Raw genomic sequence first — 27,757 nt, 5'->3', positions numbered from 1 at the left:
TGGAAACCACATGTTTGACTCCATTCCATTAACTCCATTCCAGACATTTCAATGAGCCCATCCTCCTATAGCTCCTTCCACCAGCCTCCATCATTTAGTATGATATGTTACCTTCCATATGGAATGTATTCATTTGTGGATGTTCATCTTTCATTTCTTATGATATGTTATGAATTTCAATTTGTGGCCAGCTGTCTAACGCTAATATTAGCTAGGGTAGGGGTTTAGGTTAAGGGTTAAGGTTTGGGTTAGCTAACATGCTAAGTAGCTAAAAGTAGTAAGCAGTTGAAAAGTTGCTAAAGTTGTCTGTGATGAGATTTGAACACTAGAACACCTGCTAGACATTCATGTTATACGCCTACCCATCCACCCTAACCAACCACCCTTCTTTCCTTTTGGCATAAGTAACCTTCTTTCTTATGTAGCCATACCAAATTTCATATACTTCACTTACAAGCATTTCGCTACTCCCGCAATAAAATCTGCTAAACAAGTGTATATGACCAATACATTTGGCTTGATAGCATACTAATTTGTCTATCCCGGAATTAGATTTACTATGTTACATCTAGCCTATGAGACCAGGCTGGATTAGTCGTAGGACAATCTCTGCGCCTCCTCTGTGCTCTAGGCTACTTTGGTGTTATTTTGAGGTTACACTACATACTCATACATGGTTTCATCAAGCATGTTTAACATGCCAGTAGTGTAGACACGGTGCTCCATGCCTGCATGTGTGCTTGCTGTGAGTCTGCGTCTGCTACAATGACCAACAGTGTGGTTGCGACCGACTGCTGCGCGCACAACTGTGCAGTTGCTAACCAATGACAATCGGAGGAAATATTTCGGAGTATAGATTCCCAAGCAGCCGTATTTATACACAACCTACACATCATCAAACCCTTTTGCAATGCCTGTCAGAACGCTTGGTTGTCCGTGAGCGAGAAGATGCGTTGGTATTCAAAGCCGTATACCTGTAGGACAAGTCATGGACTGAACGGGCTTTTGGACTCACTTGTGGAATTTTATGCTTACCCGTGGCACGATGCCTTATCTGACTAAACCGCTGTTTTTACTCTTCTGTTTGGTCGTTACCGGGGAATGCCGTAGGCTTGGACACCGAGTACGGAGATGGACGGAAACCGTGGAGACGGCAAAGCATGGACCAGAGACCACAAAGCATGGCCCGTAAGTGGTACCCGAATATTGATCACCCAGGTGTGGGTTTTTGGTGCGCAATGGTTCAAGATCTGTTCCATGTCTGTCTGTCAACATGGTTCATTGCTATGATGTGTCTGGTCATCTGAGGAGTACACAATATTCTTCTTCATCAAAGGTTGAATTTCACAAAACTTGATATCACTCTTTCTTGATGCAGTAGATTGGAACATCATGATAAACGCTGATGATGATGAAGTAGAAAAATAAGATGTTGATGATCATTGCGACGAAGATGATGATTATAAACATAGTGATTGTGATGATCCACGCAGACAATCAAAATGCAGTGTTAATATAGCCTAATCATTCATTGTGCACTGCAGACAGAATTGGACATGGAAAAAATATTCAATAACTACAGTCATTATAAGGGATATATGAGAAAGATCTCTATCTGGTAGCAATTGAGCCTGAGGATGAGGTTAAAGAGTGACAGAAAGCAGTACAAATGCATCATGACCCAGACAGAAGGTGGTCGTTTCAAGTTTTACAATAGACAGCCAGGGTAGAACCTATAGGTACTTGTTGTTCCTACTCATCAATGACAGGTTAGCAGCTGGCTGCCACTGCCTCCAGTGCGATCAAAGCACGACCACGTCCCTCAGGCACGTTTTGTCTATCTGTCAAAGATGGGAGCGGGCTGCAGATAACATGTTACTGTTATCATCAGGGCCAGCTCCAGGCATAAAGGACATAAGCACTGGGAAGCTTGATAAGCTAGCTCACATTGCTAATGAAACGTTAGTTAGCTTGCTTAACATTGACATAGGGTCAAAGTAACTACATTCTCCATATTGACAAGTTCTAATAGTCTAATAATGATTTGTAATCATCTTTTGGTTGAAAAGGTGAAAGGTCGGTAGTTAAACATCACAATTTAGCGACTCCAGGAAAATCATTTTCTCGGAGTTTCCCATTTGGAGGGTCGTTCAAGTGCAATTTCCCACTGGGAACTATGAGCTTCCAATACCACATGAAATCAGTAATGGCCAAACGTGTAGAATAACAGGACATTTGCTTTCAAATTCATTTGAAAAACTGAAATAAATTATCTCCACCCCAAAATGAGTTCCATGAAATATGTCATAAAATTGCCACATTTTCTCTCCGCCCCATGGAAAAATGTGTAGAATTGAAAAGCAACATTTCCCATTCAGCTTTGATTGTGCTTGATATTTACATGTTTTATTTAACCTTTATTTACGCAGTTCTATTGTAGTTCTATTGTTCCCATAGAGACCAAGGTCTCTTTGGCAAGGGAGCCCTTTACAAGAATAGGCACATTTGTAACCAGTGCATTTAATGGAGTCAAAGGCTTCCCAAATAGCACCCTATTCCCTATATAGTGCACTACTTTTGTGCACGACCAGAGCATTATGCTCATAAGTAGTACACTAGGGAAAAGGGTCCCGTTTAGGACACAGACACATTCAGATTCCTAATGGCTTTCGCAATAATGCTCATTTAGAATGTCCTTTGTGTAAATCATTCCACCCAGCTATCAACTCATCATTCATTAATATGGTGTTGTCTTGTTTTGTCATCTCCCAGTTCCTTGACAAAGAAACCTCCAGATGTGACCAAGAATCGCAAGCTGAAGACAGAGCAGCTTCTGAAAGTAGATGATCATGATTTCACCATGAGGCCGGCATTCGGAGGTAGGGATCACGCACACGCATACACACACGCACACGCATACACACACGCACACACACACGCACACGCATACACACACACTGGCCGAAGAGACCAGATACGCTCTTATTGGATGGTTTTGGGGGACCCCATTTGTATGTAAGATGTCATGTAAAACACAACATGCAGGAACTGCTGCTGTTAGATTTCCCATTCATAGTATTTACTTACCTTGAAGTTGAATGCACTCACTCTAAGTCACTCTGGATAATAACATCTGCTGAATGTGAAATGGTGATGCCACGTATGCCATTTCCATAGTGTTAGTTCACTTCACTTAGTGACTGATTTCAATGGTTTAGCTGTTAGTTCATTCAGAGTACTGTCCAGCATGACAGGTGAATTATACACCTTCAGTAAAGGGAGAGAATGTGCTCAATAATTCTTATCCTCCAATTACATCAAATAAAACTTTATTTATACAGCACATTTCAGACATGGAATGCAACAAAATGATCTTTGCAGGGGAAAAAAAGAAGGAAAAAAAAGAAATATTTACCACAAAACAAACATAAGAGGATAAAAAACTAAAGAATAACAATAACAACTGAACGATTAAAAAGCACACTAAGGAAAAGCAAAGCTAAAACTGTGTTTCAAGATTTTAAAAAACCAATCATCCACCGTTTTGCCCCGCTCAAGATCTCTTGGAAGGCTACTCCAGAGGCTGGGGGTATAGTAACTAAAGGCTGCCTCTCCATGCCTCTTGGCCCCGCTCAGGATCTCTTGGAAGGCTACTCCAGAGGCTGGGGGTATAGTAACTAAAGGCTGCCTCTCCATGCCTCTTGGTCCCGCTCAGGATCTCTTGGAAGGCTACTCCAGAGGCTGGGGGTATAGTAACTAAAGGCTGCCTCTCCATGCCTCTTGGTCCCGCTCAGGATCTCTTGGAAGGCTACTCCAGAGGCTGGGGGTATAGTAACTAAAGGCTGCCTCTCCATGCCTCTTGGTCCCGCTCAGGATCTCTTGGAAGGCTACTCCAGAGGCTGGGGGTATAGTAACTAAAGGCTGCCTCTCCATGCCTCTTGGCCCCGCTCAGGATCTCTTGGAAGGCTACTCCAGAGGCTGGGGGTATAGTAACTAAAGGCTGCCTCTCCATGCCTCTTGGTCCCGCTCAGGATCTCTTGGAAGGCTACTCCAGAGGCTGGGGGTATAGTAACTAAAGGCTGCCTCTCCATGCCTCTTGGTCCCGCTCAGGATCTCTTGGAAGGCTACTCCAGAGGCTGGGGGTATAGTAACTAAAGGCTGCCTCTCCATGCCTCTTGGTCCGAGGCTTTGGGATAGTTAAAAGGCCAGTGCCAGAGGACCTGAGGGACCTACTGGGTACATAACTTAAAAGCATGTCTGACATGTATTGGGGTGCACAATCGTGGGTTGATTTAAAAACTAGATTGGTTAAATATATCCTAAACCAATTTAGAACTCTACCGGAGAGTGCAACCCACCTCTCCAGTCTGTCAAGAAGGACATCATGGTCAACAGTGTCGAATGCATCACCTTAAATCCAAGAGTACAAGGACAGAGAAATGTTTGGCATCTGTGTTTGTCTTGCTTGACTGACACCCAGCCTATTGTTGGTCATTTATCTCTGAAATATGCTGCAAACTCATCACATTTAGATGTGGAGGAAAGTTCACATAGGTTTGTGGGGTTAGGATTTATCAGGCCATCAAGAATTGTCAAGAAGACAATTGTCAAATTATTCTGATTATTAGTGATCAAGTTAGAAAAATGAGCCCGTCTGGTATTTCTAATCGCCTTGTATATAGTTTTATTTTTATTTTTAAATTTTATTTCACCTTTATTTAACCAGGTAGGCTAGTTGAGAACAAGTTCTCATTTGCAACTGCGACCTGGCCAAGATAAAGCATAGCAGTGTGAACAGACAACACAGAGTCACACATGGAGTAAACAATTAACAAGTCAATAACACAGTAGAAAAAAAGCGAGTCTATTGTGTGCAAAAGGCATGAGGAGGTAGGCGAATAATTACAATTTTGCAGATTAACACTGGAGTGATAAATGATCAGATGGTCATGTACAGGTAGAGATATTGGTGTGCAAAAGAGCAGAAAGGTAAATAAATAAAAACAGTATGGGGATGAGGTAGGTAAAATTGGGTGGGCTATTTACCGATAGACTATGTACAGCTGCAGCGATCGGTTAGCTGCTCAGATAGCAGATGTTTGAAATTGGTGAGGGAGATAAAAGTCTCCAACTTCAGCGATTTTTGCAATTCGTTCCAGTCACAGGCAGCAGAGAACTGGAACGAAAGGCGGCCAAATGAGGTGTTGGCTTTAGGGATGATCAGTGAGATACACCTGCTGGAGCGCGTGCTACGGGTGGGTGTTGCCATCGTGACAAGTGAACTGAGATAAGGCGGAGCTTTAGCTAGCATGGACTTGTAGATGACCTGGAGCCAGTGGGTCTGGCGACGAATATGTAGCGAGGGCCAGCCGACTAGAGCATACAAGTCGCAGTGGTGGGTGGTATAAGGTGCTTTAGTAACAAAACGGATGGCACTGTGATAAACTCCATCCAGTTTGCTGAGTAGAGTGTTGGAAGCTATTTTGTAGATGACATCGCCAATGTCGAGGATTGGTAGGATAGTCAGTTTTACTAGGGTAAGTTTGGCGGCGTGAGTGAAGGAGGCTTTGTTGCGGAATAGAAAGCCGACTCTAGATTTGATTTTCGATTGGAGATGTTTGATATGAGTCTGGAAGCAGAGGTTACATTCTAGCCAGACACCTCGGTACTTGTAGATGTCCACATATTCTAGGTCGGAACCATCCAGGGTGGTGATGCTAGTCGGGCATGCGGGTGCAGGCAGCGAACGGTTGAAAAGCATGCATTTGGTTTTACTAGCGTTTAAGAGCAGTTGGAGGCCACGGAAGGAGTGTTGTATGACATTGGAGCTCGTTTGGAGGTTAGATAGCACAGTGTCCAAGGACGGGCCGGAAGTATACAGAAGTCGGTATATAGTATAAAGTTGGTATATAGTTGAAGTCGGAAGTTTACATACACATTAGCCAAGTACATTTAAACTCAGTTTTTCACAATTCCTGACATTTAATCCTAGTAAAAATTCCCTGTCTTAGGTCAGTTAGGATCACCACTTTATTTTAAGAATGTGAAATGTCAGAATAATAGTAGAGAGAATGATTTATTTCAGCTTTTATTTCTTTCATCACATTCCCAGTGGGTCAGAAGTTTACATACACTCAATTAGTATTTGGTAGCATTGCCATTAAATTGATTAACTTGGGTCAAACATTTCGGGTAGCCTTCCAGAAGCTTCCCACAATAAGTTGGGTGAATGTTGGTCCATTCGTCCTGACAGAGCTGGTGTAACTGAGGCAGGTTTGTAGGCCTCCATGCTCGCACACACTTTTTCAGTTCTGCCCACAAATTTTCTATAGGATTGAGGTCAGGCCTTTGTGATGGCCACTTCAATACCTGGACTTTGTTGTCCTTAAGCCATTTTTCCACAACTTTGGAAGTATGCTTGGGGTCATTGTCCATTTGGAAGACCCATTTGTGACCAAGCTTAAACTTCCTGACTGATGTCTTGAGATGTTGCTTCAATATATCCATGTAATTTCCCTTCTCATGAAGCCATCTATTTTGTGAACATGATGCTGCCACCCCTATGCTTCACGGTTGGGATGGTGTTTTTAAGCTTGCAAGCCTCCCCATTTTTCCTCCAAACATAACAATGGTCATTATGGCTAAACAGTTATATTTTTGTCTCATCAGACCAGAGGACATTTCTCCCAAAAAGTATGATCTTTGTCTCCATGTGCAGTTGCAAACCATTGTCTGGCTTTTTAATGGCAGTTTTGGAGCAGCGGCTTCTTCCTTGCTGAGCGGCCTTTCAGGTTATGTCGATATAGGACTTGTTTTACTGTGGATATAGATATTTTTGTACTTGTTTCCTCCAGCATCTTCACAAGGTCCATTGCTGTTGTTCTGAGATTGATTTGCACTTTTCGCACCAAAGTACGTTCATCTCTAGGAGACAGAACGCGTCTCCTTCCTGAGTGGTATGACGGCTCCGTGGTCCCATGGTGTTTATACTTGCGTACAATTGTTTGTACAGATGAACGTGGTACCTTCAGGCATTTGGAAACGCCCAAGCATGAACCAGACTTGTGGAGGTCTACAATTTTTTTTCTGAGGTCTTGGCTGATTTATTTTGTTTTTCCCATGATGTCAAGCAAAGAGGCACTGAGTTTGAAGGTAGGCCTTGAAATACATCCACATGTACACCTCCAATTGACTCAAATGATGTCAATTAGCCTATCAGAAGCTTCTAAAGTCATTACATAATTAAGCTGTTTAAAAGCACAGTCATCTTATTGTATGTAAACTTCTGACCCACTGGAATTGTGATACAGTGAAATAATCTGTCTGTCAACAATTGTTGGAAAAATTACTTGTGTCATGCACACAGTAGATGTCCTAACTGTATTGCCAAAACTATAGTTTGTTAACAAGAAATTTGTGGAGTGGTTGAAAAACAAGTTTTATTGACTCCAACCTAAGTGTATTTAAACTTCCGACTTCAACTGTATATGCCAAGTTACTGACTCAGAATATCCTAATGGACCTGCAACTTCTCCTGCTTGTTAGAAAAGCAAAGCACAAAGTTAGGTTCTTACTGTCTGGAACCTATAAATACTTTGCCATAAATATAATGATACAGTAGTTGCGTAACCAATTAGACGGGTGCACTGATTCTATCCTATTCTACTCTATTTTAATTCTATGGTTTTAAGACACTTTTTCGGTTACCTCCGAATAATTACATTTCTGACATCCAGCTACCCCACTCTAAAGCATCTGAAAAGGAATTTTTCAAGCTGTCTACTAAGTTGGCACATACTGTAAACTTTAGCTTGTTATAGCCTACAAACTTGACTCCTCGTGTTCTTTGTGCAGTAGCGTGTTGAGAACAGTTCATGAGATGCTTCATGGATTTCCTGCTCAAACTGTAAGTGAATTTAGAGAGTATTTCTTAGTGCTTTGAGTCTTTGAAATCTAAGCAGTAGACTTGTATTATTGGATGTGTTCAGATGAGACTGTTGCTCAGGGCTAGTCTTTGTGTTGAAGCACATAAAAGTTTGCTTCGTTCGTCGCAGCCGAGAAATCTACCACCCCAAACTTTAGGATTGTTTTCTTTGTGACAAAGACAGCTTTTTTAACGATGTTTGGAGATGCTGCATTTGAAAACGAGAGAAAAGAGAGGACAGAAAGAAAGAGCATGCGCAAGTCTTCTTTCCTTTTGATGTTATCTTCTCAACTTGTTTCTTCTTTGGAGCCGATCTGATGAAAGTTTCTGTTTTGGGGGGTGTAGAGGGGCTTGTCTCCTCTCCTCGACTGTGACAGGGATCATTACTGCAGGGGAACGAATGTGTGGCACATCGATCAGCAGGGGGTCACACACACACACACACACACACACACACACACACACACACACACACAAGGATACATGGAAACTCACCCAGGCTCAAACAGTATCCTCCTCTCCTCTCCTCGAAGAGAAACACGCCGGTGGAGTTACACAGGACTAGTACAGAGGATCTAGTGGTTTGTAACTTTCTGCATGCAAATGGCCTAGTAAAGGAGATTTTCCCTGTACATGCTTGGCTTATTTTAGCCCCTCTCCTTGCATTTTAAAAGTCTGTGGGAAGTTTAAGGCTAATGTGTGCATGTCTTGGGACCCATACAGTTATTAGGCTTACATTATGAAACTGTTGCCCTCCTACCCTTAGACTGCATAGTCATATAGTTTGACATTTCAGGTGTTTCATCCGACAAAAGTGAAAAGGTCTAATCTAGTGCATTGGTAGGATGGATTCATTGCTATTAATCCTGGGTAAAATAGTGCATTAATGCATTAATCTTGCTTATCCGTGAAAAGGGGAGTAGTCTGGTATCATGTGATGCATGGAGATGTAGAGAGAGAGAGAGAGAGAGCACTGTGCACCATTCACATGATAATGGGTACTGGATGTTAAGTGAAGCCACAGTATGCATGCTTTTCAGAAATGTGCTGGTTTAGTGGAATTAAGGATTTATCTCAGTCCACAAGGTCAACAGTGAGGTTCACTCTACTTTTTAACCACCACAATAAATCACACAGTGAAGTTCCCTCTCACAGCCGAGGAGTGGAGAGGAGAGGAGATGAGAGGAGAGGAAGGGAGAGAAGAGAAGAGGAAGGGAGAGGAGAGGAGAAGAGGAGAGGAGAGGAGAGGAGAGGAGAGGAGAGGAGAGGAGAGGAGAGGAGAGGAGAGGAGAGGAGAGGAGAGAAGCGTCATGAACAGCAGTGGTCGCTAATATAATCCTGAACCACCCAAGTGGCGTGCTCTCCCGTGTATGTGTGTACTGTTTTATGTGTGTGTGTATTTGTGTTTTTGTGTCCGTCCGTCCGTCTGTCTGTCTGTGTGTTAGAGGTCGACCGGCATGGCCGATTAATTAGGGCTGATTTCAAGTTTTCATAACAATCGGTAATCAGCATTTTGGACGCCGATTACATTGCATTCCACGAGGAAAATGTGTGGCAGGCTGAACACCTGTTACTCGAGTGCAGCAAGGAGCCAAGGAAAGTTGCTAGCTAGCATTAAACTTATCTTATAAAAAACAATCAATATTATTATAATTATAATCAATAATTACATTATAATTACGTCTATGATTTTATATTTGATAGAGCAGTCTGACTGAGTGGTGTTAGGCAGCAGCAGGCTCGTAAAACATTCATTCAAACGTCACTGTGTTTGCCAGCAGCTCTTAGCAATGCTTGAGTCACAGCGCTGTTTATGACTTCAACTCCTGAGATTCCTAAGACAACAACATAGCATGGCAGCAACACATGATGGTAGCGACACAACATGACAATAACATGGTAGCAACACAACATGGCAGCAGAACAATATGGTAGCAGCACAACACGGTAGCAGTACAAAACATGGTGCAAACATTGTTGGGCACAGACAACAGCACAAAGGGCAAGAAGGTAGAGACAACAATACATCACGCAAAGCAGCCACAACTGTCAGTAAGAGTGTCCATGATTGAGTCTTTGAAGGAAGAAATTGAGAAAGAACTGTCCAGTAAAATAGCTCTGCAGTGGCTGCTATAGCCTTAAGGCGTTCGCATGCTTCCCAGCTGAAATAGTTCAGAAGAGTTTGTGCATATATTATGATTACATTTTGTGACATTTTTGTTCATTTTATACTTCGGTAAGTTTTTTTGGGGGGGGCTGTTCGGGCACACGCATTTCTTTCTCAAGGCAAGCCAAAGTCAGTAGCTGAAGTCTGTATCCGAAGTCTACGCCTCTTCGTCGGTGATTGGTCAACAGTAGGGATTCTTTAAAATAGTCTTGGTTGTCATTCAATGAAAGATGACTTGTTTTCAGTATTTCATTGAGAAATACTGCACCAAACATTATTGTTATTATTAGTATTTATTTTTTATTAACCCATCCACCACCTGCTAAACCTCTTAGTTAGATGTCAAATTGAGCGACTAAGATCTCCTTGAGTTATTTTAGATTCATTCAGACTATTCTGTCTATGGCGTCTCAAGATGGACAAACTGTACAATTGCCGCTTTTTTCTAATTCTTCAAGCAAATGTCTTTTAAGGAAGTATGCGAGCACCAGCCGAACTGAAGCATGCTGACGCCTTAGCCTAGCCTACCCATCGCATCTAGATTGGTATTGCCCGCTGTAGCTAGCTGCTAGCCTTAGTTTAGCTTAGCCTAGCCTAGCCGGAAACATGGCTGGATTTGGGTCAGAGGGAAAAATGTGCAGTTTATCATCCCCTTCTACACATTTTGTTATGAGGCTAAGAGAACATTTTGCAAATTCAAAGCTAATTTCCTGCAATTCTGCACGTTTTGCCATGTCTAGAATTGAGACTTACAGATGGCCCTCAACCAAAAAAATTATATATATATATATTTAGGTCGGAGCCCCGGGGCACACGCACTTCGTGCCCATTCGTAAATCCAGCTCTTGCCGGAAATGCTAACGATCATGACCAGATTAAGATGGCAGGGGTTTCTCCTGCTGACCGCGTGGATTAGCACATGATGCACCAGGGACTTCTGCCGACAGCTGTTTACCATCCATAACTCTTTCCCAACAAACAGACGAAATGGGCTGCAAGCCTAGCTCAGTTTAAAGGACACAATTAAAAGTACTGAGTAGTACTGAGATTTACAGTACGGACAGTACTGAGTAGTACTGAGATTTACAGTACGGACAGTACTGAGTAGTACTGAGATTTACAGTACGGACAGTACTGAGTAGTACTGAGATTTACAGTACAGACAGTAATGAGAAGTACTAAGACTTACAATACAGTTAGTACTGAGTTGTACTAAGACATACAGTACAGACAGTAATGAGTAGTACTAAGTATTACTGTAACATACATAACACTAGTAGTGACATCGTCTTACTGAACAACATTGTTGGGGTGATAAATATATTTAAATTGAGACTTTTTCTGAATTCCAAATGGCATTTTATTTTCTACATAGTGCACTGCTTAGGAATAGAGTACCGAATGTGATGTAGCCTCAAGACATTACCAGTTAGCAAATGTTTTCTTTTTTTCAAGTGAGACCTCATGTCTGTAGGCCTATTTCACCCAAACTTTGTTCCACAAAGCACTAAAAGATGGCAACATGAGGTCCTTGGACAGAAGTGCATGGGGTTTGCATCAGTGCATTTTTTATTTAGTCACTCCAGGAGGTCTTTTTACCCTCAGTTGATGTCATTTAAAGACATTTTATGTGCAATATGCTGCCACGTTTCTGATGTGGAGTTGGAGTGTCAATATTATGAGTTTTTCATTAATTCATAGGCCTACTATTAAATCATTCATATCATCCTTTAATGCAAATTGACTCCAGACAACTTCTGTCTGTACACAATGTAGAGCACTGGTGTAAACAGTGTAATACTCCTGATAAGAGTGTCTAGACTGCTGCACTATTACAGTCGCCACTTAGTTCAATGATTTGAGATGTCACCAACACAGTAAATGTTTTTAACTTTCACTACCAAAGGAGTGCTTTTGCTATTTCAACTAAGGCTCCATACATACTTAAAGGGGAATGGTAACACTCTCCTTAAAATGACCCCTTTTTGCAATGATTATTTATAGTAAAGTAATGCATAAAGATGAATAAAATAAATCCATTTGACTATAGAGTTTTATTATAATGTAACTCTAAACAAAAATGAAATGGAGTGTTCAAATCCTTTTTAACTTTTGACATTTTGAAATCCCACGAATCCCAGTCAAGTCATGGTATCGATATTAGCATTATTTTTTACATACTGTAACTCTAAATCAACATGTTTGTTTTGAAATAGAAATTCAATGTACCAGCCATCACCATGCTGTTAATGTATTTATCTCAAGTTGTAAAAAGAGAACATTGTATTGATGACTACTATGCAGAAACAGTCAGAAACTATTGATCTCCTGGGTCTCTTTTAGTCCAAATGTCAGAACTGGGACAAATTTAGGGCAAATCGAACCAAGGTCAGAGTGAAAGGATGCAGATTGGCTAACTGTGTGTGTGTGTGTGTGGGGGGGGGGATTATCTGATATCCATAAGCCTGATATACACACACGCACACACACACTGAGTTAAAAACCATAGGGAAATGAAAAGTTTTGCCCAGTGGGGAGTGGGGGGGTTTATTCCAACATTGTACCAGCATGGTTTACCCAACACAGAGTCATATGAATGTGGGTCTAACCCGATCACAGATTCCCCAGGAGAGATATGTACATACATTGTACCAGCATGGTTTACCCAACACAGAGTCATATGAATGTGGGTCTAACCCGATCACAGATTCCCCAGGAGAGATATGTACATACATTGTACCAGCATGGTTTACCCAACACAGAGTCATATGAATGTGGGTCTAACCTGATCACAGATTCCCCAGGAGAGATATGTACATACATTGTACCAGCATGGTTTACCCAACACAGAGTCATATGAATGTGGGTCTAACCCGATCACAGATTCCCCAGGAGAGATATGTACATACATTGTACCAGCATGGTTTACCCAACACAGAGTCATATGAATGTGTGTCTAACCCGATCACAGATTCCCAGGAGAGATATGTACATACATTGTACCAGCATGGTTTACCCAACACAGAGTCATATGAATGTGTGTCTAACCCGATCACAGATTCCCCAGGAGAGATATGTACATACATTGTACCAGCATGGTTTACCCAACACAGAGTCATATGAATGTGGGTCTAACCCGATCACAGATTCCCCAGGAGAGATATGTACATACATTGTACCAGCATGGTTTACCCAACACAGAGTCATATGAATGTGGGTCTAACCCGATCACAGATTCCCCAGGAGAGATATGTACATACATTGTACCAGCATGGTTTACCCAACACAGAGTCATATGAATGTGGGTCTAACCTGATCACAGATTCCCCAGGAGAGATATGTACATACATTGTACCAGCATGGTTTACCCAACACAGAGTCATATGAATGTGGGTCTAACCCGATCACAGATTCCCCAGGAGAGATATGTACATACATTGTACCAGCATGGTTTACCCAACACAGAGTCATATGAATGTGTGTCTAACCCGATCACAGATTCCCCAGGAGAGATATGTACATACATTGTACCAGCATGGTTTACCCAACACAGAGTCATATGAATGTGTGTCTAACCCGATCACAGATTCCCCAGGAGAGATATGTACATACATTGTACCAGCATGGTTTACCCAACACAGAGTCATATGAATGTGGGTCTAACCCGATCACAGATTCCCCAGGAGAGATATGTACATACATGTAAACAAATAACCAACAGGTTGTAGGATGTGTTGCTGCGTAATATACAGTACTATCTATGGCAGAGTGAAACAACCATGCAACTCCAGTTCTAGATCTTTCCTCTGGCTATAGTTATGTGTCCACATGATGTTAATAGATGTCATTTAGAGTGAGGATGTAGCACTTAGGTTAGTTACAGTATTGTCTGTGCTAGTTATCCCAATTAACGAAAGCCTTTATTTCACCCAGTGATGCAAACACAAATAGGAAGTTGCATTATGTACATCATATCGCATGTAGTGGCAAAGCTGGTTTGTTCTATAATTGCTTCCACAGACAAGCTAATAACCATGCATCTTATTGGGGGAAAGAGAGGCACATCTCTGCAATTCCCAAATGGCACCCTATTCCCTAAATAGTACACTACTTTTGACCAGAGTCCTATGAGCCCTGGTCAAAAGTAGTGCACTATAAAGGGAATAGGGTGCCATTTGGGCCACTCTTTCTCAGCCCATATACTCTGATTGATGAAGAAGACGGATTCAGAAGCAAAACACTTGGAATACGTTCCTCATTAAGAACTTGGAATACGTTCCTCATTAAGAACTTGGAATACGTTCCTCATTAAGAACTTGGAATACGTTCCTCATTAAGAACTTGGAATACGTTCCTCATTAAGAACTTGGACGTTCCTCATTAAGTTCCTCATTAAGAACTTGGAATACGTTCCTCATTAAGAACTTGGAATACGTTCCTCATTAAGAACTTGGAATACGTTCCTCATTAAGAACTTGGAATACGTTCCTCATTAAGAACTTGGAATACGTTCCTCATTAAGAACTTGGAATACGTTCCTCATTAAGAACTTGGAATACGTTCCTCATTAAGAACTCATTAAGAACTTGGAATACGTTCCTCATTAAGAACTTGGAATACGTTCCTCATTAAGAACTTGGAATACGTTCCTCATTAAGAACTTGGAATACGTTCCTCATTAAGAACTTGGAATACGTTCCTCATTAAGAACTTGGAATACGTTCCTCATTAAGTGATTTTGAACCACATAAAATCTAAAAGCAGCTGGCAGGCAAATCCACATTTACAACCTCTTCTGAAATGTCAGCTGTAATATGTATTTTCTGTAATGATGTCTTCGCTGCAGTGAATCTGTCTCCATACATCAGTAGATGCTATTCTATGCAGATAATATTTAGGGCTTGTACCCCTCTGCCTCTCACATACTGTGTATGTTTAGATCCCAAATGTCAACCTATTCCAATGGCTGTGGTCAAAACACTATAAAGGGAATATGGTGCTATTTCAGATGCAGACAGTGATAATTCCTTTATTATTTTAGTAATCCCAAAGTGCCATAAAGACCCCTCCTCTGCTGCTGTCTCAATGGTTTTGGAAGGCACTGACTCTAATCTGGCATTTATCGTCTCCTCTAATCTCATCAGATTACAGACTGTATTGATACATAAAGTGTATGACATAGAGGTATGCAGGACAGTATTTGCTGCTGCGTGACAGTATGTGTTATACATACTGCACCAGACTGGCAATGTGAAGTGGTCTGATTAATATTATACTCATTTTCAGGAGGTCGTAGGTTGTCTGAAACGTACCGTGTTGCATCGGGTCAGAGAAGTGAGTCCAGATGTCATTCACTGTGTGCTGTAACCTATGTTCTTCATCCTGGGCTCGTATTTCTAAAGCGTCTCAGAGTAGGAGTGGTGATCTAGGATCAGCACCCCCCAGTCCATTCATTTTTAAAAATATATATGTATAAAAAACAAAACTGATCCTAGATCACCACTCCTACTCTGAGACGCTTGTGCCGAGTTTCCATCTGAGATTTTACCCCATTGTTCTACCCAAAAGGCTCAGACTTTTCTGTTTCCATCTATGCGGGCCAGCACCCCATGTCTCACTGGGCCACGGCATCTATGCGGGCCAGCACCCCATGTCTCACTAGGCCACGGCTCCAACGGACCTGCTCTGATATAGAGCCACTGATACTTTTCAGATTGTATTTACATAACAATGGCCTACTGTGAACTTTAACACTTACTTACAAAGCATTCTGCTTGCCACAAGTCTTTAGTGTCACACTCTTGATAGAAACACCATAATACTAGAGCTCACATTATCATTAAACACTGGCCACAAGCTGGTGTGGGGTAAGTCTTAGGTGGAAGTGCAACATTGATGAATATTGAATATGGCCCTGTGGGTCTCGTATGGTCCTCCTTTGAATTACACAGATTTAAAAATGTACTTACTGGTGGCCCCTGTGGGCGTAACAGATACTGCAAGTCCAGTTATTACATGGAAAGGCAGAGAAGACAGAGGCTTTTCCATAACTTGGCCTAGTTTTTGTTGTCAGAGTGCAGTTGCGTAATGTGGGCTTGATTCTTTGCTCCTCTGCCCCCGAACTGCTGAATTGGTTCTAAACCCTATCGTTTCCGCTCCCTTTAAGTCTACAGTACTACACTTGAGTCAGGTTTTGACGAGTGAGTCATTGCCGAGCAACAATTTCGCTGTAAAGTTCAAAGCTGAATCATTGACTTATTTGCCTGTAAGGAAATACGGTACATCCGCTGTAACTATGTGTCGCAGTCTATGAGCCACCTGATACTTTAAATCCGGTACATCCGCTGTAACTAGGTGTAGCAGTCTATGAGCCACCTGATACTTTAAATCCGGTACAGAAGCTGTAACTAGGCGTCACCGTCTATGAGCCACCTGATACTGGCATACTTTAGTTTGTTTAAAGCAAAATTAACACAGACGCTGCCTCGCTCCAAAACCAAGGTGCATGACTTGAGGAGCTAACTGAAGAGAAGAGGAAATATAGCAACTTGGAGAACATTGGAAGTGGATCAAAATGCTTAAAACACTTTTTGTCCCATAGTCTTCATACGTGTTTCTGTATGTTGTATATTAATATGCTGTAGTTTGTTCAAATCATTTTTTTCTGTGGTTTCTTTCTTTTTGTTTCCCAGGCCCTGCTATCCCAGTCGGGGTGGACGTACAGGTGGAGAGCCTGGATAGCATCTCAGAAGTAGACATGGTAGGTTGAAGCTACCCAATTTCTGTACTCTGAAGTTATGACGCAACAGCTTCAACTCCGCATTGTGGAAATTATGTGAGAGTAAAATCACCACATCATTAACATTTAAGTCATTATTTCCTGTATCCAAATTGACACGGTTTGTTGGAGTATTTTTGAGCTAGCTAAATCCCTTGAGATCTAACAGACTGATAGTCGTTATTGACCATGCAGATGGGCATCATAATGATGGGAACTCCCAACTGTTGCTATTATTATATAATGAGAGTGGGCTGAAAGAGGGGGTGAGAGGAAGAGGAGGAGGAGGGGTAGTAGGAGGGGGTGGAGGTGTGGAGGAAGAGGTGTAAGTGGAGGAGGAGAAGGCGTAATGGGAGGAGGAGTAAGAGGAGGCAGAGGAGGAGGAGGCGTAAGTGGAGTGGGAGGGGTAGTAGGAGTGGGTAGAGGTGGGGATGAGGAGGCAGAGGAGGAGGTGTAAGTGGAGGAGGTGGAGGAGGATGAGGGGGTGGAGGAGGGGAGGAGGGGACCAGAGGAGGAGGCGAAAGTGGAGGAGAAGACGTAAGGGGAGGGGGAGTAGGAGGAAGGGTAGGAGGAGGCGTAAGTGGAGGAGGAGGAGATGGGGTAGTAGGAGGGGAGGAGGAGGAGGCGTAAGTGGAGGAGGAGGAGATGGGGTAGTAGGAGGGGAGGAGGAGGAGGCGTAAGTGGAGGAGGAGGAGGCATAAGGGGAGGAGGAGGAGGAAGAGGCAGAGGAGGAGGAGGCGTAAGTGGAGGAGGAGGAGGAGAAGGAGGAGGTTTCAGTTTCTTTGTAGTAGAGCTCAACCCCAGAGGTGTGAGAGGTTGCAGAGAAATCAAAGACACTGATCTGAACTTATCTGCTCTGTCCGTTGACTTTCAGCCTACACTTAATTTCAGCCCCAACAGGATTTGAACCCAAAGTTCTATAAGCTCTGACAGCTGGGTTTAAGACTTGCATTTATATAATATAGTACTTTTTGCACAGTCATAGCTTTATTTTCTGGGTATAATTCACTCATTGGATAACTCAACCCCAAATGTCCTCAGTAGCATAGTTACTATGCTTGAGTATGATGATTCACTGGGTATAGTTACTACCCTAGAGTATGATGATTCACTGGGTGTAGTTACTATCCTAGAGTATGATGATTCACTGGGTGTAGTTACTATCCTAGAGTATGATGATTCACTGGGTGTAGTTACTATCCTAGAGTATGATGATTCACTGGGTATAGTTACTATCCTAGAGTATGATGATTCACTGGGTGTAGTTACTATCCTAGAGTATGATGATTCACTGGGTGTAGTTACTATCCTAGAGTATGATGATTCACTGGGTATAGTTACTATCCTAGAGTATGATGATTCACTGGGTTTAGTTACTATCCTAGAGTATGATGATTCACTGGGTATAGTTACTATCCTAGAGTATGATGATTCACTGGGTATAGTTACTATCCTAGAGTATGATGATTCACTGGGTATAGTTACTATCCTAGAGTATGATGATTCACTGGGTATAGTTACTATGCTTGAGTATGATGATGCACTGGGTGTAGTTACTATCCTAGAGTATGATGATTCACTGGGTGCAGTTACTATCCTAGAGTATGATGATTCACTGGGTGTAGTTACAATCCTAGAGTATGATGATTCACTGGGTATAGTTACTATCCTAGAGTATGATGATTCACTGGGTGTAGTTACTATCCTAGAACATGATGATTCACTGGGTGTAGTTACTATCCTAGAGTATGATGATTCACTGGGTATAGTTACTATCCTAGAGTATGATGATTCACTGGGTATAGTTACTATCCTAGAGTATGATGATTCACTGGGTGTAGTTACTATCCTAGAGTATGGTGATTCACTGGGTGTAGTTACTATCCTAGAGTATGATGATGCACTGGGTATAGTTACTATCCTAGAGTATGGTGATTCACTGGGTATAGTTACTATCCTAGAGTATGATGATTCACTGGGTTTAGTTACTATCCTAGAGTATGATGATTCACTGGGTATAGTTACTATCCTAGAGTATGATGATTCACTGGGTATAGTTACTATCCTAGAGTATGATGATTCACTGGGTATAGTTACTATCCTAGAGTATGATGATTCACTGGGTATAGTTACTATGCTTGAGTATGATGATTCACTGGGTGTAGTTACTATCCTAGAGTATGATGATTCACTGGGTGCAGTTACTATCCTAGAGTATGATGATTCACTGGGTGTAGTTACTATCCTAGAGTATGATGATTCACTGGGTATAGTTACTATCCTAGAGTATGATGATTCACTGGGTGTAGTTACTATCCTAGAACATGATGATTCACTGGGTGTAGTTACTATCCTAGAGTATGATGATTCACTGGGTATAGTTACTATCCTAGAGTATGATGATTCACTGGGTATAGTTACTATCCTAGAGTATGATGATTCACTGGGTGTAGTTACTATCCTAGAGTATGGTGATTCACTGGGTGTAGTTACTATCCTAGAGTATGATGATGCACTGGGTATAGTTACTATCCTAGAGTATGGTGATTCACTGGGTATAGTTACTATCCTAGAGTATGATGATTCACTGGGTATAGTTACTATCCTAGAGTATGATGATTCACTGGACATAGTTACTATCCTAGAGTATGATGATTCACTGGGTATAGTTACTATCCTAGAGTATGATGATTCACTGGGTGTAGTTACTATCCTAGAGTATGATGATTCACTGGGTATAGTTACTATCCTAGAGTATGATGATTCACTGGACATAGTTACTATCCTAGAGTATGATGATTCACTGGGTATAGTTACTATCCTAGAGTATGATGATTCACTGGACATAGTTACTATCCTAGAGTATGATGATTCACTGGGTATAGTTACTATCCTAGAGTATGATGATTCACTGGACATAGTTACTATCCTAGAGTATGAGGATTCACTGGGTATAGTTACTATCCTAGAGTATGATGATTCACTGGACATAGTTACTATCCTAGAGTATGATGATTCACTGGACATAGTTACTATCCTAGAGTATGATGATTCACTGGACATAGTTACTATGCTAGAGTATGATGATTCACTGGGTATAGTTACTATCCTAGAGTATGATGATTCACTGGGTGTAGTTACTATCCTAGAGTATGGTGATTCACTGGGTATAGTTACTATCCTAGAGTATGATGATTCACTGGGTGTAGTTACTATCATAGAGTATGATGATTCACTGGGTATAGTTACTATGCTAGAGTATGATGATTCACTGGGTATAGTTACTATGCTTGAGTATGATGATTCACTGGGTGTAGTTACTATCCTAGAGTATGATGATTCACTGGGTATAGTTACTATCCTAGAGTATTGATTCACTAGTTACTATCCTAGAGTATGATGATTCACTGGGTGTAGTTACTATCCTAGAGTATGATGATTCACTGGGTGTAGTTACTATCCTAGAGTATGATGATTCACTGGGTATAGTTACTATCCTAGAGTATGATGATTCACTGGGTATAGTTACTATCCTAGAGTATGATGATTCACTGGGTGTAGTTACTATCCTAGAGTATGATGATTCACTGGGTATAGTTACTATCCTAGAGTATGATGATTCACTGGGTATAGTTACTATCCTAGAGTATGATGATTCACTGGGTATAGTTACTATCCTAGAGTATGATGATTCACTGGGTGTAGTTACTATCCTAGAGTATGATGATTCACTGGGTGTAGTTACTATCCTAGAGTATGATGATTCACTGGGTATAGTTACTATCCTAGAGTATGATGATTCACTGGGTATAGTTACTATCCTAGAGTATGATGATTCACTGGGTATAGTTACTATCCTAGAGTATGATGATTCACTGGGTATAGTTACTATCCTAGAGATTATGATGATTCACTGAGTATGATGATTCACTGGGTTAGTTACTATCCTAGAGTATGATGATTCACTGGACATAGTTACTATCCTAGAGTATGATGATTCACTAGTTACTATCCTAGAGTATGATGATTCACTGGGTATAGTTACTATCCTAGAGTATGATGATTCATGATTCTATCCTAGAGTATGATGATTCACTGGACATAGTTACTATCCTAGAGTATGATGATTCACTGGGCATAGTTACTATCCTAGAGTATGATGATTCACTGGGTATAGTTACTATCCTAGAGTATGATGATTCACTGGGTGTAGTTACTATCCTAGAGTATGATGATTCACTGGGTATAGTTACTATCCTAGAGTATGATGATTCACTGGCATAGTTACTATCCTATGATGATTCATAGTTACTATCCTAGAGTATGATGATTCACTGGACATAGTTACTATCCTAGAGTATGATGATTCACTGGACATAGTTACTATCCTAGAGTATGATGATTCACTGGACATAGTTACTATCCTAGAGTATATGATGATTCACTGGATTCATAGTTACTATCCTAGAGTATGATGATTCACTGGACATAGTTACTATCCTAGAGTATGATGATTCACTGGACATAGTTACTATCTAGAGTATGATGATTCACTGTGTAGTTACTATCCTAGAGTATGATGATTCACTGGTATAGTTACTATCCTAGAGTATGATGATTCACTGGACATAGTTACTATCCTAGAGTATGATGATTCACTGGGTGTAGTTACTATCCTAGAGTATGATGATTCACTGGTATAGTTACTATCCTAGAGTATGATGATTCACTGGGTGTAGTTACTATCATAGAGTATGATGATTCACTGGGTGTAGTTACTATCCTAGAGTATGATGATTCACTGGGTATAGTTACTATCCTAGAGTATGATGATTCACTGATGATTCACTGATTCACTAGTTACTATCCTAGAGTATGATGATTCACTGGGTGTAGTTACTATCCTAGAGTATGATGATTCACTGGGTGTAGTTACTATCCTAGAGTATGAGGATTCACTGGGTTTAGTTACTATCCTAGAGTATGATGATTCACTGGGTATAGTTACTATCCTAGAGTATGATGATTCACTGGGTGTAGTTACTATCATAGAGTATGATGATTCACTGGGTGTAGTTACTATCATAGAGTATGATGATTCACTGGGTTTAGTTACTATGCTAGAGTATGATGATTCACTGGGTGTAGTTACTATCCTAGAGTATGATGATTCACTGGGTTTAGTTACTATCATAGAGTATGATGATTCACTGGGTGTAGTTACTATCCTAGAGTATGATGATTCACTGGGTATAGTTACTATCCTAGAGTATGATGATTCACTGGGTGTAGTTACTATCCTAGAGTCTGATGATTACTAGTTACTATCCTAGAGTATGATGATTCACTGGGTGTAGTTACTATCATAGAGTATGATGATTCACTGGGTGTAGTTACTATCCTAGAGTATGATGATTCACTGGGTGTAGTTACTATCATAGAGTATGATGATTCACTGGGTGTAGTTACTATCCTAGAGTCTGATGATTCGCTGGGTGTAGTTACTATCCTAGAGTATGATGATTCACTGGGTGTAGTTACTATCATAGAGTATGATGATTCACTGGGTGTAGTTACTATCCTAGAATATGATGATTCACTGGGTGTAGTTACTATCATAGAGTATGATGATTCACTGGGTGTAGTTACTATCATAGAGTATGATGATTCACTGGGTGTAGTTACTATCATAGAGTATGATGATTCACTGGGTGTAGTTACTATCATAGAGTATGATGATTCACTGGGTATAGTTACTATCCTAGAGTATGATGATTCACTGGGTGTAGTTACTATCTTAGAGTATGACGATTCACTGGGTGTAGTTACTATCCTAGAGTATGATGATTCACTGGGTGTAGTTACTATCATAGAGTATGACGATTCACTGGGTGTAGTTACTATCCTAGAGTATGATGATTCACTAGTTACTATCCTAGAGTATGATGTAGTTACTATCCTAGAGTATGATGATTCACTGGGTTTAGTTACTATCATAGAGTATGATGATTCACTGGGTTTAGTTACTATCATAGAGTATGATGATTCACTGGGTTTAGTTACTATCATAGAGTATGATGATTCACTGGGTGTAGTTACTATCATAGAGTATGATGATTCACTGGGTATAGTTACTATCCTAGAGTATGATGATTCACTGGGTGTAGTTACTATCTTAGAGTATGATGATTCACTGGGTGTAGTTACTATCCTAGAGTATGATGATTCACTGGGTGTAGTTACTATCATAGAGTATGACGATTCACTGGGTGTAGTTACTATCCTAGAGTATGATGATTCACTGGGTGTAGTTACTATCCTAGAGTATGATGATTCACTGGGTATAGTTACTATCCTAGAGTATGATGATTCACTGGGTGTAGTTACTATCCTAGAGTATGATGATTCACTGGGTATAGTTACTATGCTAGAGTATGATGATTCACTGGGTATAGTTACTGTCCTGTTTCCATTTTCCGGTCATCCACACGTTAGTTAGACATTAAACCCTTCCCTTCCTCTCCTCCAATAGGACTTCACCATGACCCTGTACCTGAGACACTATTGGAAGGACGAGCGTCTGTCCTTCACCAGCTCCACCAATAAGAGCATGACATTTGACGGGCGTCTGGTCAAGAAGATCTGGGTGCCCGATGTGTTCTTCGTCCACTCGAAGAGATCCTTCATCCATGACACCACCACAGTCAACATCATGCTCAGGGTCTTTCCCGATGGACACGTTCTGTACAGCCTGAGGTGGAGCTGGGATGCTTTGGGGACTAGGGTTGCAAAATTCCAGTCACGTTCCAAAATTCCCTTGTTTTCAAGAAATCCTGGTTGGAAGATTCCCCGAATCAGAGGTAGCAGGAAATCCAGAATCCTCCAACCAGGATTTCTGGAAAATCTAGGCCTTTTTGCAACCTTATTGGGGACATTGTGCAGGTCATTATTTGTCATGCAGGGTTGGGATCAATTCAGATTTCAATTAACTTTCTAAATTGACTGGTGCTAGTGCTGGGCTGAAACAAAAACCTACACACGCTGCTCCAAAGTGATTGACTGCTCATATTGTCAATACTTGGAATGATGTACTTAGCTGTTGACTTAAGCATTTTAAATGTATTCAGTTTGGAATATTAATAGTATCCTAACTTTTTATACTAAACATAACATGCTTCTGTGCAGGATGTAGGTATGTTGACGCCTAGACAAGAAGATACATTTGCATTTTGCTCCTGTTGTTAGTTAAAATTAGAAATGTGCTTCTGGCTGGTGATGTTTTTTTATTACATTTTTTATCTGTGTTTGAAAACTAGGCCAAAATGTGAAGGTACTACTAAGTTGTTGTTTCATGCCAGATAGTTTGGTCTTTTATGCTGCTCAAAGTCATTCGTCCAGACAATATATGCACAAATTGTGTTTTAATGGCTTGAGAACATGCTCATTGTTATTCATGACAGTGGCCCTGTTTTTTCACATCTACTACATACAGTTATAGTCAGTGTTGAAGTTTTGAATTGGTGTGTGTGGAATAGTAAGGACAACATAATGGACCAAATGTATTTGGTGTTGTGAACATGTGATTCAGTGTAGCGAGTCCGCACTCCAAAAAATGACATTTTCCAAGTTCTTTGATGCTATTTATTTATTTCAGAAGGCAAAAAGAGCCTATAATATCTACAAGAACGTAATGTTATGTGTTGTAAGGCTCATGGAAGAATCGTAAAGTTGTCGATGTCACATCATGGATCTGTGTTGTCCTTACTGTACAGGGTGACAGTGACAGCAGCCTGTAACATGGACTTCAGCCGCTTCCCTTTGGACACCCAGTCCTGCTCCCTGGAGCTAGAGAGCTGTGAGTAGGCTAACTTTCAGAGTTTCATTGAAAATCTTCATTGACCTTTAGAAAATATGTCAGGGCATACTATTTAGTATTTTTTTGTCTACAGTATACACAAACAGAACAGTATTATTGAGAATATCTAGATGTTAAGCTTTGAATAATTAGATGAGTAGACAGGCAAAGAGTAGAGACCAACAGATGTCAATTTCATTGATTGAACCAGTGGGGGATGTCAGAAAGACAGGGATTGAACTCAGGACCATTGGTTTATACAGTACATGTGGGTTTCCTGCTGGGGTTGTTACTACTGGCCCACACAGGTACCACTTTTATCTCGAACGTTGGTTGTGCTCCCCAGATGCATATACGGATGAGGACCTGATGCTGTACTGGAAGAGTGGGGATGAGTCCTTGAGTACGGATGACCGTATCTCCTTGTCTCAGTTCCTCATCCAGAAGTTCCACACCACATCTCGGCTGGCCTTCTACAGCAGTACTGGTAATAATCACCATAGCCATGTGAGAATCACACATTCCCAGAAAAAAATCTGGTAACTTTGCAAAAATTCTCTGGTTTTCCAGAAATCCTTGGTTGGAATAAGCAGAAAACCTGGAATCCTTCAACCAAAATTTCTGAAAAACCTGGGAATTTTTGGAAAGTTACCAGCATTTTTCAACCCTACCAGTGATATTATTATTGATCCATACCTACCCATTGTGTTCCTCCTCATGTACAGGCTGGTACAACCGTCTGTACATCAACTTCACCCTGCGGAGACACATCTTCTTCTTCCTGCTTCAGACCTACTTCCCGGCTACCCTCATGGTTATGCTGTCTTGGGTGTCCTTCTGGATCGACCGCAGGGCCGTCCCAGCTCGTGTCTCTCTGGGTAAGATGCTAGCGCTACTATGGAAGATCAATATTCAGAAGTGGTACAGTTAATGCTGTTTCTAGTGCTGCTTTATCCCCTCATTGCCAGATGTCAGGCTTTCTGTAGTTTTTCAGTTATTACAGTGTATTTCAGAGGTTGGAACAATAAAGCCATCTCTGTCAGACCTTTTTAAAGTGCTGGTGGATGATGAAAGTAAACACATTTAAAGATAGTTTGATTCTCCGACAGGGTCTGACTGTCTTCTTGGAAAAGAATACAGAAGAGAGCAGTCTTGAACTCTTGTTATTTCCTTCTCCTGTTCCCTGCAGGTATCACCACAGTGCTCACCATGTCCACCATCATCACTGGAGTCAACGCCTCCATGCCCAGAGTATCCTACATCAAAGCAGTGGACATCTACCTGTGGGTCAGCTTCGTGTTTGTCTTCCTGTCTGTCCTGGAGTACGCTGCTGTCAACTACCTGTCCACTGCACAGGACCGCAGGGAACGCAAGATGAGAGACGAGATGAGGGAAAGGGCCAGGTCACAGGTAATAAAATGCTACCACAGTACTGTGTGTCTAAAACCTTTTTCCAAGACAAAATCGCAATATCTCTTGAGAATACAGTTTGCTCTTCATTTCATGCAGTTTGGTTGGATTAACAGACACTTCTGACGCGTTATACTTCCTTGTCTCTTCTATGGCCAAATCTAACGTATGCCAACACATTCATTTTTGGTCAAATCTCTCATTGACATGAATTCAAAAGTTCAAATTACAGGCTTGCATCTCAAGTTAGTTTAGTTCCATTTTCCCTGGCACAACCTCTGTCTTTCTCACCTCCTCTCCTGACCTGCAGTCGCTACCCTGCACCTGTGGCATGTCCCAGACCAGGACCATGCTATTAGACGGGACCTACAGCGAGGCGGACACTAACAGCTTGGCCGGCTACACCTCAGGAACTATGGGGCCCGAGGAGGACATGGATATGCCCCGCGACATGATGACTGAGAAGCAGCCTCCTGGAGAACACACAGTGGTCCACCTGTCTGCTAGCAGCGAGTCAACGACAACCAAGAAGAAAGGCATCAGGGCCCTCAATATTATCCAGAATACACACACCATCGACAAGTACTCCAGGATGTTATTCCCTGGCTCCTATATCCTATTCAACATAATCTACTGGTGTTCATACTGTTTAGGAGCATAGGGTCTACTGTATAGGAGCGTAGGATCTACAGTTTAGGAGCGTAGGGTCTACTGTATAGGAGCGTAGGGTCTACTGTTTAGGAGCGTAGGATCTACTGTTTAGGAGCGTAGGATCTACTGTATAGGAGCGTAGGGTCTACTGTTTAGGAGCGTAGGGTCTACTGTTTAGGAGCGTAGGATCTACTGTTTAGGAGCGTAGGATCTACTGTATAGGAGCGTAGGGTCTAATGTTTAGGAGCGTAGGGTCTACTGTTTAGGAGCGTAGGATCTACTGTTTAGGAGCGTAGGGTCTACTGTTTAGGAGCGTAGGATCTACTGTTTAGGAGCGTAGGATCTACTGTATAGGAGCGTAGGGTCTACTGTTTAGGAGCGTAGGGTCTACTGTTTAGGAGCGTAGGATCTACTGTATAGGAGCGTAGGGTCTACTGTATAGGAGCGTAGGGTCTACTGTTTAGGAGCGTAGGGTGTACTGTATAGGAGCGTAGGATCTACTGTTTAGGAGCGTAGGGTCTACTGTATAGGAGCGTAGGATCTACTGTATAGGAGCGTAGGATCTACTGTATAGGAGCGTAGGGTCTACTGTATAGGAGCGTAGGGTCTACTGTATAGGAGCTTAGGATCTACTGTTTAGGACCGTAGGGTCTACTGTATAGGAGCTTAGGATCTACTGTTTAGGACCGTAGGGTCTACTGTTTAGGAGCGTAGGGTCTAATGTTTAGGAGCGTAGGGTCTACTGTATAGGAGCTTAGGATCTACTGTTTAGGACCGTAGGGTCTACTGTTTAGGAGCGTAGGGTCTAATGTTTAGGAGCGTAGGGTCTACTGTATAGGAGCGTAGGATCTACTGTATAGGAGCGTAGGATCTACTGTATAGGAGCGTAGGATCTACTGTATAGGAGCGTAGGGTCTACTGTTTAGGAGCGTAGGATCTACTGTTTAGGAGCGTAGGATCTACTGTATAGGA

At 41.5% G+C, this 27,757-nt stretch overlaps 1 protein-coding gene across 1 annotated transcript; it reads left to right on the top strand.

The window, feature by feature from the left end:
• The first annotated feature begins 755 nt into the window (after window positions 1–755).
• On the top strand, window positions 756–27,757 carry LOC115139022 (gamma-aminobutyric acid receptor subunit rho-2-like). The gene is made up of 9 exons (XM_029676197.2): window positions 756–1,188; window positions 2,773–2,879; window positions 16,784–16,851; window positions 23,402–23,625; window positions 24,642–24,724; window positions 25,071–25,211; window positions 25,450–25,602; window positions 25,914–26,134; window positions 26,445–27,757. The coding sequence occupies exons 1-9, from the start codon at window positions 1,028–1,030 to the stop codon at window positions 26,793–26,795; spliced, it is 1,509 nt and encodes a 502-aa protein (XP_029532057.1). The 5' UTR covers window positions 756–1,027; the 3' UTR covers window positions 26,796–27,757.

This window comes from Oncorhynchus nerka, linkage group LG12 (assembly GCF_034236695.1).
Source record: "Oncorhynchus nerka isolate Pitt River linkage group LG12, Oner_Uvic_2.0, whole genome shotgun sequence".
Classification (NCBI taxonomy): Eukaryota; Metazoa; Chordata; class Actinopteri; order Salmoniformes; family Salmonidae; genus Oncorhynchus; species Oncorhynchus nerka.
This window is presented reverse-complemented; position numbering and strand designations above follow the sequence as displayed.

Bases quoted from the DNA above. Each gene is read 5' to 3' on its own strand.
- LOC115139022 (XM_029676197.2), top strand. From the start codon at position 1,028: ATGCTTACCCGTGGCACGATGCCTTATCTGACTAAACCGCTGTTTTTA. The intron at 25,212-25,449 runs GTAATAATCACC...CCTCATGTACAG, and splicing joins GGCCTTCTACAGCAGTACTG to GCTGGTACAACCGTCTGTAC. The intron at 26,135-26,444 runs GTAATAAAATGC...CCTGACCTGCAG, and splicing joins GGGAAAGGGCCAGGTCACAG to TCGCTACCCTGCACCTGTGG.